The following is a 23,065-nucleotide window of genomic DNA, read 5'->3' on the forward strand; positions in this document are numbered from 1 at the left end:
AGCTAATGACTCTGCGACTGTCTGGAAAGGACTTAGGCAGATCACCAACTTCAAGCCTAAAACCCCCCACTCCTTCAATGACCGACACCTAGCCAACGACCTGAACGAGTTCTACTGTCGATTTGAAAGACAAAAGGACAGTCCTGACACCATCCCCCATGACACCTCCCTACAGCTACAGCCACTGTGCATCACCTCCACCCCGCCCACCTCAGCAGGGTCCTGGGCCCCCCCACCAATGCCCTCCTTAAAGGTCCCCTCCACCTCCACCCCCCCTCCCACCTCAGTGACGACTCTCTCCATTCACGAGAGGGACGTCAACAGACTGTTCAGGAGACAGAATCCCAGGAAAGCTGCTGGACCGGATGCTGTCTCCCCATCCAGCTTGAAGCACTGCGCTGACCAGCTGTCTCCAGTGTTCACAGACATTTTTAACACCTCACTGGAGACATGTCACGTGCCAGCCTGCTTCAAGACCTCAACCATAATCCCTGTCCCCAAGAAGCCAAGGACCACAGGACTTAATGACTTCAGACCCGTCGCCCTGACCTCTGTGGTTATGAAGTCCTTTGAGCGCCTTGTGCTTTCACACCTCAAAGACCTCACCGACCCCCTCCTGGACCCCCTGCAGTTTGCCTACAGAGCCAATAGGTCTGTAGACGATGCAGTCAACCTGGCCCTCCACTACATCCTCCGGCACCTGGACTCCGCAGGAACCTACGCCAGGATCCTGTTTGTGGACTTCAGCTCTGCCTTCAATACCATCATCCCGGCTCTGCTTCAGCAGAAACTCTCCCAGCTTGGTGTGCCTGACTCCACCTGCAGGTGGATCACTGACTTCCTGTCTGACAGGAAGCAGCATGTGAAGCTGGGGAAACACGTCTCCGACTCACAGACCATCAGCACCGGATCCCCCCAGGGCTGCGTTCTTTCTCCTCTGCTCTTCTCCCTGTACACCAACAGCTGCACCTCCAGTCACCAGTCCGTCAAGCTTCTGAAGTTTGCGGACGACACCTCCCTCATCGGACTCATCTCTGATGGAGACGAGTCCGCCTACAGGTGGGAGGCTGACCACCTGGTGACCTGGTGCAAGCAAAACAATCTAGAGCTCAACGCTCTAAAGACAGTGGAGATGGTTGTGGACTTCAGAAAGAACCCAGCCCCACCTGCCCCCATCACCCTCTGTGGCTCCACAATTGACACTGCGGAGTCTTTCCGCTTCCTGGGAACTACCATCTCCCAGGACCTCAAGTGGGAGCTGAACATCAGCTCCCTCGTCAAGAAAGCACAACAAAGGATGTACTTCCTGTGGCAGCTGAAGAAATTCAACCTGCCAAAGACAATGATGGTGCACTTTTACACAGCCATCATTGAGTCCATCCTCACATCCTCCATCACCATCTGGTACGCTGCTGCCACTGCCAAGGACAAGGGCAGGCTGCAGCGTGTCATTCGGTCAGCTGAGAAGGTGATTGGCTGCAATCTGCCGCCGCTCCAGGACCTATACGCCACCAGGACTCTGAAGCGTGCTGGTAAGATTGTGGCTGACCCCTCCCACCCCGGACACAAGCTCTTTGAGCCACTCCCCTCTGGCAGGAGGATGAGGTCCATTAGGACCAAAACCTCACGCCACATAAACAGTTTTTCCCCTCCGCCACTAGCCTTCTAAACAAGGCTCGGAATCCATCCTGACTCTCTCCACACCCCACCTCTGGCTCCTCATGCCACTGTACCTACTCTGCTGTAGCGTCCCTTTTCACTACTGTTTAACTTATTTTACTATTTATTTAAATTTATTTTATCGTTATTAATACGTACTGTGTGTATATGTTTATACTTTTATTGTTTATATCTTTTTATCCTTCTTATATTTGTATGTGTGACATGCTCCAACAACACCATGACAAATTCCTCGTATGTGCAACGTACTTGGCAATAAAGCCCTTTCTGATTCTGATTCTGATTTCTGATTCTGATTCTACATTAGCCAAAGAGGGCTATACCTCCGCCTTTCGCGCTTCTACACTCAGTGGCACTGTGACGAATGCCAGGGAGGGGGACAAGATTACTTGCGACTGCCGGCAGATTTGAAAGCCTGTTGAAGATGGAGGATCAAGCCTATTCTTGAGGACATGTAACGGAGTCGCCAAGGAAGTTAAAAAGAGAATTAAAACATGACAGGCAAAGCAACAAGACCAAAGTTAATATTGGAGTGACTTTTCCAAGATGGAAAGAGCTCATAAGGAGCAAGGATTTTAATAGGGACATCGAAGTTGCCTGCTTTCTTCTCAAAAGGTAATTATGCCTATTTGTGTAAATTCAAAGTTTTATAGTTGCTTGGCTAACTATAGCATGGTTGTGCATAACGCTAGAACGACGTCTAGGATACTTTTCCTCATGTCAATGATGAAAAAGGATTGCTACCTTGTAACATAAACGTAATCATATGTGTCATGATTTCCCTGACCAACCTGATCTCACAGAATTCCGTGAAGTGAACACGGCCCCTTAACTCAAAATCTGTGTCAGTTTCACGGAATCACAAAATATTCTGTGATGGCCCCACGGAAGAATTCCGTGAAATGAACATGGCCCCTTAAGTTAAGATGGCTGGTAAAAGTGTTACACCATATCACATTACATGCTCTCTGTTTCTCTCTCTCTCTCTCTCCCTCTCTCATTTTGCTGTGTATGTGTGAAGGTGCAGAAACAAATTCACTGTGTCATGAAAAAATAGTTTAAGTGAATCAGCAATAAACACAGGTATTTATATACATTTACAACATTTTTTTCATGCTTCAGAGACGCGAACTGCCCAGGCAAACATGACCAGGCTGTTTTTTCACTCCTCACTATCTCTAATGTAACAAGCTTGGCAATGATGTAATGTGTATTACCCCCTTTCCCATCTCCAACCATAAACAAATGCAGTATCAGATATATAACTTTCCAGTCAACCATCCACCTTCCAACCTCGTGTCCACCAACTCAAAAGCTGATAAGTGCTGGTGTTGTTGCACCCACCTCCAGTAGACGAGCACAGCCAGCAGGAGAACCAGGCACAGGAAGGTCAGAGCTGAAACCAGCACCAACGGTACCAACCACTCCACACGGCCCAGCCCCGCCCCAGTGCCAGGCCTGGCATGGTGGGTCAGGTTGGTCACTCCACTGGGACCATCTGGAAGAAAAAGATGGGAAGAGAAACTAATCAGGGAAAGAAATGTCCACAGGCAGAATAAGGACATGACTGAAAAGAAGGTGGATGAGATGGATTCTATTAGTAGAGAAGGGTGAAAGAGTAAAAAATAGCGGGAATGCAGATTCTTAATATAGTTGGATTAATACATGTGGACAGTCACAATGCAGTCTGCAGTCTGAGGTAGGCTGCTGTGTCTAAGATGTTTAAATGTTTGGTATGTATTTTTTGCTCTTTTTTCTTTCCTTGTTTATTGCTAATTTTGTCTTAGTGTGTTTGAGTATTGGTGATTGATTTACTGCCGAATATGGTCTGTCATGTGACTACCTGTCCACAACAATCATGTGACTCTTCTCCTACTGACCATATGACTACTGGCCAATAGGCTATAAGATACAGTTCAAATGCAAACATGTTACACTTGCCTTGATGAATGCCGGCCAAAACGCGTTGCCTTGTTTAATGATATAACCAAGACATATAATAAAGGCTTTTTAAACTGATTGCCTCAGTGTCCTTAAACCCTAATATATGTGAGCATTGGGATTGGATTAGAGTGAAAGTAATAAGTAAGTAAGTAAGTGAGTAGGTAAGTAAGTAAGTAAAGTGTATTTATATAGCACCTATCACAGACAGAGTCATAAAGTGCTTCACAGGCCAAATAAATACATTAAAAACAAATCGATAATGCTAAAAAGCACAATAAATCACAATCAAAACAATGTGGCTAAACAAACGCCTGACTAAAAAGATACGTCTTTAGCAGCAGAGGCAGCCACTCTTAAAACATGAGGCAAAGTGTTCCACAGTCTAGGAGCAACTGTTTCCAAAGCTCTGTCACCTTTAGTTTTCAATTAAGAAGTAGCAATAATGAAGAAGAGGGAAGAAAGCAAGTAGGAATGATAAAGTTACTGTTTATAATAACACTTTTGTCTTGGATCATACATGCTCAATGGTTCAGGCTTTCATATATTTGCCTTCATATTACAAGACAAATATATGAATTAAGTCAGAAAAGTTGACTGAGAAGAGGAATTCCCTCTTTTTTAACACTGAATGCCGTTGATCAAGTGTTGGAAGAAACTGAAACAAACATGTTGATCTCTGAGTGCACATTTTGAAATGAACTGAAATACTGTATTACAAATATTTAGCACAAATTCTAATTTCACTTAAAGGTTCCATATTGTAAAAAATGAGACGTCCATGTGTCTTTGATTACAAAGCAGGTTGAGGTGCTATGTAAATACTGTGAAAGTATTAAAACGCTTGATCCACAAAAAAATGCACACAGCCTGTATTCAGAAACTGTGCCTTTATACGAGCCGTTACGACTTCGTGTACGATTGTGATGTCACAAATATACTATATATAGGTAGAATATATATATGCTGTTACAGTCATTCCCCGACTGCAGGGAATCAAAGAGTGCAGATGTTGAAGACCCAGAAAGAGCAGACTGGGCTCTTCAGTAGGGGGGCTTAGAGAGACAGGCGCTAAAACTTAGTGTTTCAGACAGAGGGTGAATACAGGTACAGACAGTATGAGAAAAGTATGAGTTTTTTTTTTTTTTTAACATTAAAGCATGTAAGTAAACATGTTTGAGTAGAAATTTACAACAATGTGTGACGTGTGCTTGGTGTGGTCTCACAAACTGTGTGCACAGTATGTTAATGTTAGAGCAGTCACAAGCTGGTTGGTGTCAACTAGCGTGGCAAGATTTCTGGCAACTGCAGTGCTTTAAACATGCAAAATAGCGTAGGGCAGCTGTACGCTTTACTAGAGGGTACACTTAAATGTCAGCTTAAGAACAGAACAAATGAAGTCCCATCTTCTTCAAAGGAACAGTCTGATATTTTAGGAAATGTCTTCTGACAGTTTTAGATTTGTTGGAAGGTGATTTTTTTACAGCCTGCAGTGTTTAAGAAAGTTTTTATTTAGTCAAGGGGTGCCAGCCAGGTCTCTCTCCTAACATCTAAAATAGTCTCAGTTAGGTAATGTTTTATGTCAGCTGTATTTTGTTAGGATATAAATCAAACCACACAAGTGTGCACATATGAATTGAATGACCATAAAGTTTAAACTCATAAAGGCTTTAGGCCGCCCTACACGTTATTGTAGGTCCAATAACATATAGCAGGGGGTCCCTGCTCCGTCTCTCTTTTAGTTAAGGGCTCCTTGTCTTAAAAAAACGCACTAAAGCTTTAAAGTTATGGAAATGAGTTTAAATATTCCAATCACTGGAAACCGCTGCCACAGCTTCTGTGTCGACTGGAAATAACATGATGGGTTAAAAACGCAAAATACACACACAAAGTCAGGCTGCATGCATTAACTGAAACAAAATGGCAATCCAGTCTAGTAAAAGGCTAGTACAACTTGGTTCGATATGTATTAAGTATGGAATTGGGACAGAGTTTAAGTTTTCTTTTACTGTAATGCTGTTGCATAATGAAGTAGCTTAAACGTTGTGGTTACAACAAACTGAACAGATTTTTTCTTTTCTTCACGGACAATTGAATTTATAAGAAAAACCAAAGTGGAATTTTTCGTTGGATTTTTTTGGCTTGGTGGACTTTGAGACTGGGATTTTGGTTAATACGTTTCTTTACTGTGGGATTTTGAGTGCTTTTCATTATTTTTGTGTTAAATATATGAACATTTGATTTGACCCTTGAATGGTGTGTTATCAATGTGTATAGGGTGAACATTTTAATATGTGCACGCTTGTGTGGTTTGATTTATATCCTAACAAAATACAACTGACATAAAACATTACCTAACTAAGACTATCTTAGATGTTAGGAGAGAGACCTGGCTGGCACCCCTTGACTAAATAAAAACTTTCTTAAACACTGCAGGCTGGAAACAAAATCAAAGGTAAAAAAATCACCTTCCAACAAATCTAAAACTGTCAGAAGACATTTCCTAAAATGTCAGACTGTTCCTTTGAAGTTCTGTTCTTAAGCTGACATTTAAGTGTACCCTCTAGTAAAGCGTACAGCTGCCCTATGCAATTTTGCATGTTTAAAGCACTGCAGTTGCCTGAAATCTTGCCACGCTGGTTGACACCAACCAGCTTGGGACTGCTCTAACATTAACATACTGTGCACACAGTTGGTGAGACCACACCAAGCCCACGTCACACATTGTTGGAGATTAGTTCCTGGTGTGTGCTAACATTCCAGCTTCTTCGAAAAGTGGCAGCAAAAAGCAACATCTAAGTTAAAGGTCCCATATCATGCTGATTTTCAGGTTCATACTTGAGTTTTAAGTTTCTACTCTAACATGTTTACATGCTTTAATGTAAAAAAAACAACCTGTACCTGTATTCACCCTCTGTCTGAAACACTAAGTTTTAGCACCTGTCTCTTTAAGCCCCCCTACTGAAAAGCCTAGTCTGTTCTGATTGGTCTGCATTTTCGGGTCTTCAGCATCAATATGAGATACTTTAAGACTTTTACTCAAGTAATATTCTAAAAGGTGACTTTAACTTTTACCAAAGTCATTTTTCTGGTAAGATACATGTACTTTATACTTAAGTAGTGCGTTCAAGTACGTTATACAAGACTATTGCTAAGCTAGGCTAAACACGTCCTGGACCGACTGCATCTCTGCACGGGACACAGAGATAAAACAGATCAATATCTCACACTGGGTAAGACAGCAAAAGTGGCATATTTCCTAAAAACATGAGGGATGTTCATTTACCTACATCTAACTGAAAAACTGAAAGCGCTGCAGCAAAAACAAACCATCAAATAAATAATGAAAATGAATACAGGTCTTAGCTGCTGTCCTGCTTGGCCTGAGCCATGCACACTCTCTGAGGAGGTGCAGCCATAACTGCATCAAAACAACACACACCTCCGGACAATTTGAGTCATTTGTAAGAATCCAACTTGCTTTTCCGTGTCCCTTTAATCTCCACCCCAAACCATCACCGACACCTACCCACTTCAGCGGCTGCAGCCGTGACGTTTCTGGAGCTGACGCCGGCCCCCATGGCCTACACTCTTCAGCTTTGCCTCAAGCCGAAGACACTACATTAGGCTGGGCCCCTGCACTGCACCACAGCTGGCTCGCATCGCCACTAACTCTGCATCATCTCCTTCCTTACATCCACACGCACAGACATGCACAGTGCACACAGAGGGAGCCATGATGCTGCCTCTGCCTCTTGTCCTCTTCTCTTTTCCTTCTGCTTTTCTCTTACGATTACAGCGCTCTGCCAAAAATAAATAAATAAATATATAAATAAGCCCTTGCTGGCAGCACGCAAACGCATAACACGCACACACACACACACACACACACACACACACACACACACCAGTCACTAATGTGCAGTGAGATACATACTGAACAGGCACTAACACACCCAACACACACCATACACACACATGTAACTATGAATGAAGCAGAGTTTATTTTTTATTTTTTTCGTCCCCTGCAGCTGAGTCAGGCCTGCAAGCCTCATCTCCTCTCGCCATGTCTGAAAGTAGGCCAGCACTCAAATCAGAGTGGGGAAGAGAGGGAGAGGCAGAGAGAGGGTGAGAGAGAGAAAGGGAGGGGGATAGTGGGTAGAGGAAAAGAGGAGAAGGGATGAAAAGAAGAGATGGAGAGAGAGAGAGAGAGAGAGAGAGAGAGAGAGAGAGAGAGAGAGAGAGAGAGAGAGAGAGCAAAGAAAACAAAATGAAAAGTATTGAGAAAGTATGGCAACGTTTAATCGGCAGAGAACGGGGGAGGACGCAGGAGCAGGAGAGAAATGAGGACAGATAGAGCGAGATAGGAGGACATTTGAGGATAAACAGAAGAGACGTTTGGCTTCCTTTTGCAGATTTTCCAATTGACCGGAGCTTTAACATCCCAGATCCACAGGCTGCTGAATCAGGGTTCTTACTGCGTGTGTCTTCTGTCTTAACTTTCCACTATCCAGTGGTGGAAGATGTATTCCGATCCTTTACTTCAGTAAAAGTACTAATACCACCCTGTAAAACTACTCTATTAAAAGTAAAAACCCTGCATTTAAATTGATACTTAAGTAAAAGTATGTAAGTATCATCAGGAAAATGTACTTATAGTTTTAAAAGTAAAAGTACTCCATGCAGAAAAACCCTCACATTTTTAGAAACTGGAAAGGATCCAAACAGTTGTGTGTTTAATGGGCTAATAATTTCAGCTGGACTTCTAGGCCGTTACATTGTTGGCTAGTTTAATTTATAATAAAACATCAGATTTTATAAACTACATGTGTTTTGTGTGCAGAAATCTTAACTTGTAAAGTAACTAGTAACTTAAGCTGTCAGATGAATGTAGTGGAGTTAAAAGTATAATATTTCTCTCTGAAATGTAGCAGAGTAGAAGTAGAAAGTGGCATGAAAAGAAAAGACTCAAGTAAAGTACCTCAACATTTGGACATAAGTACAGGAGTACTGGAGTAAATGTACTTAGTTGCAGTCCACTGCTGCCACTGACACACCACTTCTACAATGTTAGGTGGACTGAATATTTTAAACAAGCACAGTTTAACAGTGGTGGGAAAAGTTTTCGGATACTTTACTAAAGTAAAAAGCATGTAAGTATTATCAGCAAAATGCATTTTAAGTATCCAAAGTAAAATACTCATTTTACACAATGGCCCCTTTCAGACTGTTAGGTTTCATATTATGTCATTGAAATATAAGTAGGCCTACTGATGCATTCATGTTATCAGCATTTTAATGTTGTCTATGGTCAAAGTGGAACAAATTTTGACTAATATGCAATCTGGTCTAGCGATGCATTTATATACTGATCATGTTATTTTGTATTATGTCAAATCTTAATCTGCAAAGGAACTACTAACTCCAGACTGATGAATGTAGTTGAATGAAGTACAAGTACCCCGAAACTGGCTACTAACCCTGTGCTACATCCTGCTAGCTTTAGTTCTCAGAACATGCAGTTTTAAAATAAACAGTTTGTTCAGGTTAAAGGGTAACTACTGTTTTTTTTCAACCTGGACCCTATTTTCCTATGCTTTTGTGTCTAAGTGGCTGATGGGAACAACAATCTTTGACATTGGTCCAGTCTTAAGCGGGATCGCTGCAGTCGGCAGTGGAGAAACAAGCTACAATGTAAGTTAATAGGGAAATTGTCCAGCTTGTATTTACCTTAACAAAAATGCTCGTTTTTGCCACTGACAGGCTCAGATTAATATTCTAAGTGTCTGACAACATTATGGAAAGGATCCCTTCAGAGATAGACCTTTAAAACCTCTTTGAGACCTTTCTGTTTAACCAGAAACAGCTCTGAGGTCGCTAGCGTTAAACCCACCAGACTCCATTTAAAAAAGCAATACTTTTAGCATGTATAGAGGCAGCATATTTTCACATGTAAATCGATAAAATATGTGTTTATTTCAACCAAAACTAGAATTGTGATGGTTGGAAACGTGGAAAGACGACCCAAAACGGCTTTTCATAGTTTAATTTTGTTTGAATGAAGTGTATTTTACGATGCTAAAATGACCGTTTGAGTCTGGTGGGTTTAGCGAAAGCAATGTCGCGGATGTTTTTATGTTTAAAAAAAAAAAAGGATCTTACTCTTTAACAGAAAGGTCAACCTCCTTAGAAATCCTTTCCATAATGTTGTCAGACACTTAGAATATTAATCTGAGCCTGTCAGCGGCAAAACAAGTACTTTTGTGAAGGTAAACAAGCTGGACAATTAATTTACATTGTAGCTTGTTTCTCCGCTGCCGACTGCAGCGATATCGCTTAATACTGGACCAATGTCAAAGATTGTTGTTCCTCACTCCAGGTTGAAAAAAACGGTAGTTACCCTTTAACAGTGCTGACTCCTATTAAACTACAGCTCAGTGTTTTGGAGTAGAGTTAGATTAAGTGTATTGAATTAAGGTTGTCTAAATTTTGAAACAAAATTAACATGATGTGGCCTATATATCATAAAAACAGACTACAGTATGTTGAGAAACAAATACATCTTTTTGAATGATCTTGCTATTACTCACACTTCCAGAAGAGACAGCCAACATGGAGCCAGACATGTTTGTTAGGAGATTAGTTCATGTTTCCCTGCCTTGAAAACTGGGATTTGTAGTTGAAAGCATGCACTCAGCATAAAAAAAACACCTCCCATAACAGCGGTTCTTAGCAGAATGTATACAGTCACCCCTTTTATAAAGTTGTGCAACAAATTTTAAGCTTTTGCTCTTGAGTCCCTCAAGCTCTAACAGAATCGAATTAGCTAAATGTGCTTTGACAAAGAGATTGAGAAAGCCATTTCCGGGGGAATATCAGAAGATTGCTTTTGTTCATAATAATGTCTGGTCTTGCGCTCAGACTGTTTCAAAGCACTTGAAATTGAATCGATGTCCCATGGTGGTTGCTTGGCTAATGCAGTGCCATGCTGAAAGTCTTGGCTGGGAGGGGTGGAGGGGAGGAAAAGCATTAGGTCTGCTCTCAGCTCCTGCTGCTAACACTTTACTTTGCTCTACATCACTGCAATTCATCCACTCTATATCACTGCAATCCATCACCACTTACTACAGTAATGCCTTTAGTTTGGATATATAGTCCTTTATGCAAGAGCCCACCCCCCTCTTACCCACATTCAACTCTCTACTATCCAACTCTGTTGTGTTCCTGCTTTTTTTGTTGTTGCACCATTTACAGCAGTTTATGCACCACTTTTTTTCATGCCATTTGATAATAATGCCTAAAAATGTGAACATCATTTGGGGAAAAACATGATAGTTGCCGAGACAAAGAATCATCCTGTGGAGCCAACACCCTATTTTGTACCAACTGGTAATTGATCTCCAACTGTCTTCATCATTCTGAAACCAGAACACAACAAATGTTGAAGATGACTCATTTTCACTCCCGCCACCTAAAAAGAGACAAATATTGTCTGATATTTCTATTTTAAGCTGGTAGGGTAGGCATTACTTATCTTGAAACCTATTTTCAGTAGTTCACAGAATGAACGGCGATATTTCCCCAGTAACAGAACTTTTGCCCTTTTGATTTACCCGTCCAGTCAGAGAGACTGAGTGGAAATAACACAAAGTTGAAGTTATTTTAAAACCCTCAAAGATTAGGGGCTTTTTGACAAAACATTCGGGGCTGGAGCCCCAGAAGACCCCCCCCACCCCCACCCCTCGCTCAAACAGAAACAAATTCCATCTTCTAAACTGTAACAAAGTCATATTTGTTTACTTGTAAACATAGGTAATTTACTTTAAGTATCTTTTATCACAAGAATTGTACGTCGCTATGTTGCAAGTCACAAAAAAAACTCCTGATAAACTAATTGTGATGGAACGGAACAAAAAGAAAGGAACTGCACAAATCAGAAGTTTCAGCGAAGAAGAAGCTGGTGTGTCTGTCTGTGGCTGACACTCTGGAATAGATCCATGTTCTAAATGTAGGTTGCAGCTTACAGCTTCAAAAAGGCACAACAATGGATGGCGTGATTATGTATATACACAGTATACAGTTTATGGGTTAGCATTATTGTACCTCGGCATGGTTAAAGAAGGCATCTACCTTAATTAATCACCGATTTATTGCTCCACCCGGTGAACATGCTAAGGCATCTTCAGGCGGTGCAATGTGCTTTCACTGAGGAACTTTTCCCTTCAGTGAGCAGTATGTTAGAAAAGCTTGAGGAGCACAGCGGGACTGCAAAGTGCTGTCTAGAGAAATGTAATTCATTGTTAGTTTGGACATCTGGGCTCAGTGGCATGATGTTGTTCCACTAGGGCAGGGGTGGCCAACCAGTTCAGCATTAAGAGCCACAAAAAAACACGCACCATAGCAAAAAGCCACACAACACATGCACGTCCACACTACAACAGCAACAGTGACTTCCAGATCTGATGACAGTCATAATACATAGCAGTTTTCATAGTTTTGTTTTCTTACTTAGACTGACTCAGTGGGAAACCTGACAGTCTTTGTTATCCACAATCCTTTTCAGGTCTTGCTAGAACTAGGTTGTGCCACTCGAAACGACTCTTTCACTCGTTTGTCACTAGAGGGGCTTTCAAACAATCTGATTCAGCAGTGAAAGGGTTAATGAGGAAGGTGATCTGTGGCAGCTTTTTTTTCCTCGGGTTGCAGAATTTGTCCTCAAAACTCTGCTGCATTATTTTTTATTTTAAAATAATTGGCAAATGTATTGGCAAGTGAATTCCATTTTTTTTTTGTACTTATCTGAAATGTTTCAAAAAGTAAAAAATAAATAAATAAATAAATCCACCAATAACACAGCCCCCAGCCACACAGTAAGAGCCTCAAAGCAGCAGGCAAAGAGCCGCATATGGCTCAAGAGCCACAGGTTCGCCACCCCTGCACTAGGGTATGCGTTGACATTAGGGGTGTGAATCTTCATTGGTGTCACGATTCTATTCGATTACGATTATCCTGTCAACGATTTGAATCAATTTGATATCACAATGTGTCATGATGCATCACGATGCGTCACGATACGTCACGATGCGCCACAATTTCTTGTCTTTGTTTTGGTAGTTGTGCAGTTTGGTTTGGCTTCATCTTCTGCTTTATGCTTACCTTTCTCAAACCTGTCCATGCTTTGCTAGCAGCGCAGCAGAACCGTGTTTTTTTATTTTTATTTATACTAGTACAATGCTTGTTTGGAGTGCGTGCCTATTCGGAAAAGGCTGATTGCTTGGTTCCCGGTATTTTTTTTCAGAAGTTTATCTATCTATAAGCACAGTTTAAACAGGCGTGGCTCGGTTGCGGCCCATCTAGAGATTCGGCGTGTACCCTTTTTTCTTCTAGCCGTCACACATCCAGGTAGCGATGTGGCCTGGGCAGGGGGAGCAGGGAGCCCAGCTCAACCTGCTAGGGAAGCCACTACAGCACGTAGCTGGAGAAATGTGCGAAACTGCCGATAACGAAAAAAAAACGTGCTAGAGCGCCCAAAAGCCTGGGCGTACATCTACTTTGTGTTTGTATACAGTACGATTAATATTATCATTTCCATGTAGGGTAGACAGCAATCAGTTTTGGGCAGATGACCACTTTATGGCACGACACCGGTAGCCGGTGAACCGCAATCAATTAACCTTCTATACTGCGCATGCAGGAGACACACACACTCACATACACACACAGAGATTCCTTGATTTATAGTTAGATTTAGCGTCTCTGCGCCAACCTGTTATAACTCCGGGCCCCCCCCACCCCAGTTTGGGAAACACTGCATTACACATATCGTAGACGATGTCATGTAATTGCAGCTGGCGTCGCCAAACGAGTTGGAACATTTTTGACAAGTGATCAAATTAGTACGAGAAAGGGGAAAATGAATGATTCCGCAGTGATGCAAATTCATCAACTTTCACCTTTCATGTTCTTGCTCTACGAATGATCAAGGCTTGCTGTTTGAATGAGCCTTTAGACTCACCAGTGTGGATGGAGAAAGGCCAGTGCTTCTTGTTCCCCCCTGAGCTGGGTCTGAGCGTCGCCGCTGGGTCTTGGGACGACTCTGCCGTTTCATTGGCTGCCTCTGTGGCATTGTGGGTATACACCTGCAGTTGGCCTTTTTTACCAGGTGGCGTGCTAGTTGGATCTGGTTCTTTCTCCTTTGCGGTAGCGTCGGGTGTCTGGCTGGGCGACTCATTCACCGCCGCGCTGTTGTCCTTCCTCCCGGCCTTGCCCACACCTCCTGATCCCTTTCTCTCCTTCTTCTCCTCTTTCTCCTCCTCTTCCTCCTCTTCGTCCTTATCCTCTCCTTCCTTCTCTCCATCCTCTCCTTGGCCCTTGCTGTTCTCTCCGTCCTCACCCCCAGCTTCGCTATTGTCTGTGGCTGCGACCGCAGCGGCGCCTTTGGCGGGCTCGGGGGCGTCAGTGCTCTGACGCGTGGAGATGGGGTTTTGGGTCGGCGCTCTGCTCGGCCAAACAGAGCTAGGGAAGGAGGAGATAACACCGCCGCTGAAGCCCAGGCCGGCCAGCAAGGTACTGGTTACTACGGACGCCACCGTCGCCTGACTGCCGCTGGAGGACGGGTCGATTCCTGTCGCCATGGAGACAAAGGAGAAGGGGATGCCTGAGGAGGTCCAGGTAGATGAGCCGGAGGAGATGGGAGCCATGTCGGCTGAGGAGGCTGGAGACACCGTCGGCTGAGAAAGAAACTATTTACTGGTTAGAATTTGTTTATAGAGTTTAACCCCTCAAGGCAGGGGTCTTCAACGTTTTTCAAGCCAAGGACCCCTTAACTGAAAGAGAGACGGAGCAGGGACACCCTACTACATGTATTGTATAAAATGAAGTTGCATAATAAACTGGGCCTACAACAATGTGTAGGACAGCCTAAAGCCTTTATACATACCTTTTTTTGCAATAGAAGCTATTAACATTATAATTGTTGTCATGATTTTATAAATCGTGTTTTAATGTTAAACATACATGTGGCACAGTGAATCCTTAAGATGAACTGTATCTGTGGATGGCTACCTTACCTTAAGTAAGGCTATCATCAGAGGGGATTTATATTTGCTGATAATATGTTGGATACATGTTAAGAATTTACATGTATATGTGCTCTTTTCAGAAATCATGACCCAGTTACCCAAGATAATGCACAGACCTGGTTGTCAGCAGTTTCATGTAGGAACTATTTTCTTTTTTACCAAACCCGCCAATCGTATCACCACGCAGAAGGAAGTATACTCATGGACGAGTGGCGAGATATAAAATTGAATGGCGCCCCCCTCACCTGAGCTAGCTAACAGCATCGGTAAGCTATGAACTAGGCTCACATTGCCAGACCTTCCTCCACAGCGCTGTAGAGGAGAGTCTGGCTAGTCCACACAGCATTCCTGGATGGGAATAAAACGTGTTTATTGGCATTTCATTGAACCAATCACAATCGTCTTGGGCGGCGCTAAGCGCCGGATGGAGCAACGGTGCCGCTGCCAAATAGCCTCGGGAAGGAACTTGTTTTGGTGGAACATGTGCACGTTCAAAAGTTGTTTTAGTCGTGCAACAGAAAACTCAGATTGGACAGATAGTCTAGCTAGCTGTCTGGATTTACCCTGCAGAGATCTGAGGAGCAGTTAACCATAGTCCTCATAAATCCACCGGAGATTAGCAGGCCAACACAAAGAAAGAGGAAGGTATTTCTGTAAAAAAGAAAATAGTTCCTACATGAAACTGCTCACAATCATGCCTGTGGATTATGTTGAGTAACAGGGTCATGATTTCTGGAAAGAGACATTGCTGTAGAGTTTTTCAAATGTATTTTCAGACATATTTATGGTCGATATCTCCAACACTGGGCCACTCACACCAAAACTATCTACACTGATAAATTGCACTACATGTAAGTCTGAAATATGTATTTTTGATTTTGGGTTGAACTGTCCCTTTAAGACATAAAACTAAGCAAAATAAAGAACCCAGAATGTACTTCAAGTTGCGTGTGCATATGTAGATACAAATATGCTCAAGCTGTTTGATTTGATGATTGGTGATGTTTGTCCCATAGTGTCAGGAAGTACAAAGGGATTTTTTTGTATTTGAATGTATTATTTCTACAAAACAAAGCGCTATCAGATTATATTGTTGTGATCAAGAATGAATATCCCTTTATCTTGTTACATGTGAACCGCTGCTTTTCTAATCCTGACTTTAATTCCCTTTGAGACATTCCTGTCCACACAGGGAAGAATAATGCTAACACAGACACTGCTCTCTGCTGGATAAAAAGTGACAAGACAATAGTAGGTATTCACCTCTGCTTCCCTTACCATTCCAGTTTTCACGATCCTTGTCCCCTCAAAGATCCTGGTGGTGTTCGCTAAAACCCAGGAGATAAGAAGAAAAACAAACGGGACAATCCCCAGTTAAACACCGGAGAGACAACCAGGGAACACTTCACTTGGAGGGGTGTTTATAAGACATCCATGAGTGCATTGCAAGCGCATTAATCACAACATGACAGAGTGTAAATGCAAGGCGCTGAATACTTAATGGCTCCGCCGATAAACTGAATGTAGCTCGATGAAATGAATCCATCTCACTGCATTTCAGCTCGCTTACTAATAGTTTATGTCTTTCCTTTCCTCTGGTATGTTTCCTTTAGCCTGCAGCTGTTGATATGAGGTCACATAAATAACCGGAATATGAAAGATTTCATGATATTATGATGAAAGGAATCCTAACTGTCCAAAAATGCTGTTTGCACAAACGTAGGACAATGTGCAGGCATGTTGAGAGAGGGCTGTGTACATGAAAGAGATACATACCGATGCTCATTTGACTGTTATGATGACATTAAAGATAATTCATGAGCACTTGAGGTCTAAGCGGTCTATGTGTCAGTGTGTGTGTGTGTGTGTGTGTGTGTGTTGCTTTGTTACCTCTGAAGAGCATGCTCTGGCTGAAGTCACTGCGCATGTCATTCATGCAGATGGCCTGGACTCGAAACAGGTACAGCACATCAGGGGAGACGGGAGAGATGATGGCCTCCTGGACAACACACAACATGCACGCAAACAAAATCAGTAAGGTCCTCCAAGATTGTATCATACAGTAAGTCGTGTTAATTCAGTTACAGGGCAGGGGGTTCGTATCAAGAGATGAGTTGCATAGATTAAGATGTGGTTAAGTTATTCTTAAGGATGTTTTGGGATCTGAGGAACAAAAACCCCTTAATTACAAACCTTAAAACCAATATCAATATTTAATGAAGATTCATATGAAATGTACATGGCATAAGTAACTTTAAGGGAGAGCACAACTGGAACTAGATTTTTAACCCTTACTACAAATGCACGTGGGTTTTTGTTTTAACATTTTTACTTTTTAAGGAAAAAGAGTTTTTGTAATATTACTCCAACTTTCTATAAGTGGGTCAACAATTAACCTCCATGCATTTTCTGTGGAAATTAATAGGGGTATTTTATCCTTATTAGTTATTCTACCAGGTGTAGACTCCAAACAGCCGGAAAGACTGGACACACACACACACACTCACACACACACACACACACACACACACACACACACACACACACACACACACACACACACACACACACACACACACACACAGTGGCCTGATTTTGGGCATAGCTGGACTTATTGGTTGCCTGGAGGAACACCAAGAGGACGGAGAAAATAATGGCTTGGGATTCATTTATCCATCAACATTAAAATGTCCTACAACATGGGGTCCTATTTCCCTGCTTCAACTGCTAATCAAAATGTGTGTGCAACACAACTTAAACCGTTAAACCAGTAAAAAATAACGACTGCAGAGACAGAAAACACATCTAAGGAGCAGCCTTGGGAGCGAACCAGACTGGAGTATTCCAGCCTGGCATGTTGTCTGGTGTTCCTCTAATGAAGCTCATTAGGAGAACCAGGGTCAACCAGGGAGACCATCTCATCCCTATACACACATCAGTTCTCAACAGCTTTTAATACAGTCAGTTCACTTCACATTATTACTGTAGCTATCCCAACAACAGACAATGCACCTCTCTATCCGTGGTTCACCCTAAATATTTCATCCTAGCTGTGTGTGTTCTCTTGTTTCCCCATGGTTACACCCTCATCATTATCTCCCTGTCAAATACACACGATAATAGGAGCTAAGAAAATGCCTGCTTCTTAGCTTTCTTCCTCAGCAGATGGAGCTGGCTTCAGGTTAAATCACATGCCCTAAGGTGGGTCTTCAGTGGTGGTTGTATATGTGGGAAGATGCTAACCACTAACTCCTGTCTCTGTTGAAAGCCCAGAAAGCAAGGAAGTGAACCTTTGAGCTAAGATTCTCTTTTCATATAAATGTGGTGGTATTTCCAGCTTACAAACTCATGCTATGTAAGACAGTGGTACCCCAGGTCTCATTCAGGTCAGTATCCAACATAACCTCATGACCTGTCTCAGGCAGAGGAGTACTTCAACTCTGTGACTCTACAGATTCAGGGAATCTAGGCAGCTGTATGATAAGGGAATGTTTTGTTTTAGGACTGTCTCCTTTTGGAGGTCGGTGGAAACTTTTGCATACTTCCCAGAGAGAGAGATAGACGAGATGTGTTTATGATGCCTGCAATATCTTTGTTGACATTAAAGGTTCAACAAAACTTAGTCTCGCATTGCCAAACCTTCCTCCACAGCGCTGCGGAGGAGGGTCTGGCTAGTCCACACAGCATTCTGGGATGAGAGAAAAACGTGCTCTGGTTTATTGACATCTATTTAAACCAATCACAATCGTCTAAGTGCCGGACACGGAGCCACAGTGCCGCTGCAAAATAGCCTTGGGAAGGAACTTGTCGTTGGTTGAACATGTGTACGTTCAAAGCTTGTATTAGTCGTGCAACAGAAAACTCAGATTGGACAGATAGTCTAGCTAGATGTCTGGATTTACCCTGCAGAGATCTGAGGAGCAGTTAACCATAGTCCTCATAAATCCACCGGAGTTTAGAACGCCGACACAAAAAAAGAGGAAGGTAACGGACATCTGGCAGAATTTCCCGCGGCACCAGAGCAATCCCGGAAGTGGAACATCGTGGATATAGACTAAGCTAAACGTAACGCCTCCAGCATGAGTTGAAATACACTTTCAGGAAGACAGGAACTTCAGAGAGTTGGGGCGGCGAGACATGATAACACATCGTGGTTAAACTGTACTGCCTGCTGCAATTTTTCCTAAATTGAGATTCCATTAAATGCTTCTGTGTAATTCATCAACGTCTCCAAAACCTTCATTACGTATGTGAATATCAATTGTGTTGCTCCTGAGTTTTTCCTTAACATTAAAACTCGAGAATGGTTGTCCGTGCTCAAAAGCAGTCGTTATGCATGCTCATCATCCCATTTACGCCACAAGACTCCCCCCTCATCCCAATTAACAGCTCTATCCTCGTGACTGGCTTAGCATGGGTCACAGCCACATCAGCTCACACTCTAATTTTTTTCAAACCCCTCTGTCAAGTTAATAGAAAAAAGTCACGTTGCTTTGGATCAGCATAATGATAAAGTTACCATGTACTGTACATGCACTAATCCTAAAAGCAGTGACAGATGAATTCCAGAAGAGCCTTGTTTTAATGGTATACTAGACTCCCACACATTATTCCTATACTGCTTCATTCTAATTTCATTATATGACTAAAGTCTCGTTTTTTAATCAAGTCTGACAAATTTATCAGCCGGCCATTTCATACGCTTTATATGTTTTATCTCTGCAGATAGTCAGAATCACAATTACAAAGTAACGAGACACAGCAGGCCATTGGAAGATATCACACTCTGTTTAATGGGTTCAAGAGGTAAAATCAGTTCAGTCAGCGAAGACATTTAACCATCACTATACCCAGTATGTCATCCACACCATCACATTATATCACCCGTCCAAACTTTTGATTTCTCAATGGGATAATACATAGTATTTTGAACAATTGACAGATCATTATCAAACTGCCCATGGTCTATTTAATATCAACAAGTGAAAGCATGTTGTAGCCTCTAATGCTAATGTTGTAGTCTGTTTACTTTTCAACAAATTAAGGAACCATTTTTAATAATCCTACACATTCCTTCCTGTGAAGGAAATACTGTTTTACTCAATAAAGCTGCACTAATCAATATTTTTATATGAACAATGGATCAAACTACTGCGCATAATGCAAAGGGTTGCTCGTAGTGACACACCTACAGAGAATCATCACCAGTTTTCCCCTCAGCTCTCCAGCATCTTAGCATCTTTTAGCTTATTGTTTTGGTTTGATGGACTGCAACTTCACAATTTTGATTCAGTCTCACAACTCTCATCAACCTGGTTTCCAGCAGCAGGCAGCTGTTTTTAACAAAAAAGCTCTGATAAACCTACGGTACCAGTGCCCTCCAGTGCCCTCCAGTGGACCAAACAGAAAAAATAATAAGTTAGAGACTAGCTGGTGAACATAGTGAAGCATTTAGCCGCTAAAGAGACAGATATTTCTCTTTTAGGAGTTGGTGGAGACCAAAACAGAGCTAAAGTGAGAGTTAATATTAGACTTACATTCATCGGGTGGCCAGAAATACAACCCAGAGTAAATGCTAATGTTGCTCTGTGTCTGCTGGATGTACCGTTATATTTATTTTCTGAGCCTACTAGAATGCGATCTTGGTTTAACGAAAAAGGCTCAAGGAATGGGAATTTAATGTGCTTTCAACCCTTTGTTGAACAGAGAGCGCCATCTAGTGGGCTTAGAAAATAAAGAAAATGGTTCATGAAGCTTCATTTGGCCATCACTAGTAAACAGATAATTGTCTGCTTAACATATTCACCAAATCAACTTTACAAGGGCAAACGCTTTAAAGAATTTAAGAATTCTTAACTTGAATGCCTCCAGAGGTAGTGTTATACAAGACACTGGCAAAGAGCAATCCCTCCTCCCAACAAATTTAATCTGAAACGAATGGGCTAAAAACCGGGACAAAAGCATATCGTCCCAGCACTACATATTTCCCTTTCAAATGTGTCCCAGATCAGGCTGCCCAGCCTCCTACGACACACTCGGCCCGAATAGGTGTGTCCTTCAGAGATACTAAAGGCTAAAACTGCACCTTCTCCCAAATGAGACGATCTACAGAGGATCCAACATCAGCTCCAATCCCAGCCGAAATCTAAAGGAGTTTGACATGATATGTTTCACGCTCACCTCTTGCAGTCAGGCATGGAATGGTCTCGTCAGCCAGTAATATTGTTTTTATCTTTACATGCAGACTTTACAGGCATTGGGATATGCATGCAGCGAAAGGCTGACAATATTCTCAGCGGCAGCGCCATTTGGTTACATTATTCACACTGATGTGGTAATGATATACTGGTGTTAAAAGGATACACCTTCAAAAGAAACATGCACATGTTTTGACTTTGGTAGTTAAACTGAGTTAATTATAAGTTTTCCTCTTTTAGCTGTGCATTGCCACACAACTCCTTTAATCTCTGTCATGAATTCAAAGGGCACTAGATATCATCACCACAAATGCACCATGGGACCGTACAGAAAATTTGACTTGCAACTGATAGCTTTCATGAGAAGGCAGCGCTCTGTCAGATGGGGTGTTGCTGTTTACACTAACACGGTGGAGAATCCACACTTCCAACTGACTCCTGCTCTCACACAGATGGGTGGCAAAGATTGAGTAAATCAAAAGGTTTCATTCAAGCAACTCAGTGGCATCAACAGCAGCTGATAAACAAACCGAATGTCTGAAGAGTGTGGGATCAGATTACTCTTCTTTACAGAACTGATCTGCACCGTTACTGTATTTATACCCACTACAATCAAGTGTCTGAGTATATACATCATTCATATAACTACATTTTTAATTTACAATTAGTCTCACATTGCATGACTCACGCATGGCTAAGAGGAAAAAACGCTCTGGGTTGTTTGCATTTCTTTAAACCAATCACAATGGTCTTGGGACACAGAGACGGTGAGACGGCAAAATAGTCTCGGGAAGGAACTTGTTTTGGTGGAAAATTTGTACCCCGCAAAAGAAAACACCACATACAATATTAAATTAAGTTAACTGTTCAGACAATACAGTAATGTGAGCTATTTAAATTAGCTTGATAAATGGTTAAACCTCATTAGCTCTTACCCGTGTATTGCCGTGTGTACTTCGTCCACAACAATCCCACCAATCGGCCCCAAAACATCCCAGTTAGAGAGGAAATGTCGTAAACATATTCTTTGTAAATCTTTACAATGATTCCCGGACAGAACCGAGCAGGCCTGCCTTGTTGCACGATCAAAATTTTCTTCAAAACTTGCCATTTTTGGCGAGTAGCTTGCTAGCTGGAAATTTATTGTTGTTTCCCAAAGCGAACAGTGTTAAAGAACGGCAACACAAAGAGAGCAGAAGGAGTGGTACATCCGGCGATTATCCTGGAAATGAACTTGAAATTGAAAAACTGGAAATGTCATTGATCCAGACTAATATACATATATATTTTGTAATAACGCTTTTTGAGTAGGAGTGTTGTCAAACAACGCTTGGAGGACTTTTTTGTCCTCAGAGGGTTAAAGATAAATAAATGTATAATCTTAGTGTTTAGTGAGGAAGTGATGGTGCCTGTGTACACGGTGCTTTTTTCTGTAACAATCTGCTGTAGATATCGGGTGGATATCGTTTTACTGGACCACTTGTTTTAGCACACTACCAATAAAGTTGTAAGGATTTAAGTGGACTGCACTCATAAAGCGCTTTTCTAGTCTTAACGCCTACTCAAAGCGCTTTACACACTACAAGCACCATTAACCATTCACACACAGATTCACACACTGGTGGCCGAGGCTGCCGTACAAGGTGCCACCTGCTCATCAGATAAACATTCACTCACTGATGGGTTCAGTGTCTTGCTCAAAGACATGTAGACTGCAGGGGCCAGAGATCAGTGGCAGTTCTAGACCATTTTAAAGGGATGGCCCAGGCTGGGGCCAGATGCAATTTTAGGGGGTACCAAATATATTAAGCACGAGTGTTACATACCCCGAACCCTCCACAGCTTTGGTTCTACAAAAGACTAACGATACACATATAACAATAAACACAAGAATACTCATTTAGTGTTAACCTACATTATATATATCACTGCATATACACAATACTATCCCCTCTTGGGGGATAAAGATGGCGTTAGAAAATGTGAAACCAAAAGTCAAATGTCATTGTGAAAATTAACGGACCTTAGTATGTGACACAATGACGTCTCAGCAGTAGATAGAACAGTCTTATGTGTCATTTTAAGGAGTCTTTTAAAATCAACCTATAATGTCCTTTAGTTATACTGTAGGGATGTGTTGTAACGGGACAAGATAACATTCTGTCT

At 42.1% G+C, this 23,065-nt stretch overlaps 1 protein-coding gene across 2 annotated transcripts in view; it reads right to left on the reverse strand.

The window, feature by feature from the left end:
• Positions 1 to 23,065, reverse strand: part of ptprga (protein tyrosine phosphatase receptor type Ga) — a 511,734-nt gene that overhangs the window by 49,134 nt on the left and 439,535 nt on the right. The window contains exons 10-13 of one of the 2 annotated variants that reach the window (XM_036001852.1): positions 16,593 to 16,701; positions 15,981 to 16,030; positions 13,637 to 14,351; positions 3,025 to 3,178 (exon numbers count right to left, since the gene is read on the reverse strand). In XM_036001852.1, the coding sequence (XP_035857745.1) occupies positions 3,025 to 3,178; positions 13,637 to 14,351; positions 15,981 to 16,030; positions 16,593 to 16,701 (1,028 nt within the window). Of the gene's footprint in view, positions 1 to 3,024; positions 3,179 to 13,636; positions 14,364 to 15,980; positions 16,031 to 16,592; positions 16,702 to 23,065 lie in introns of both variants that reach the window. The other variant, XM_036001851.1, reaches the window with a different exon arrangement.

The sequence above is a fragment of the Sander lucioperca genome, chromosome 6, assembly GCF_008315115.2.
Source record: "Sander lucioperca isolate FBNREF2018 chromosome 6, SLUC_FBN_1.2, whole genome shotgun sequence".
In the NCBI taxonomy this organism is placed as follows: Eukaryota; Metazoa; Chordata; class Actinopteri; order Perciformes; family Percidae; genus Sander; species Sander lucioperca.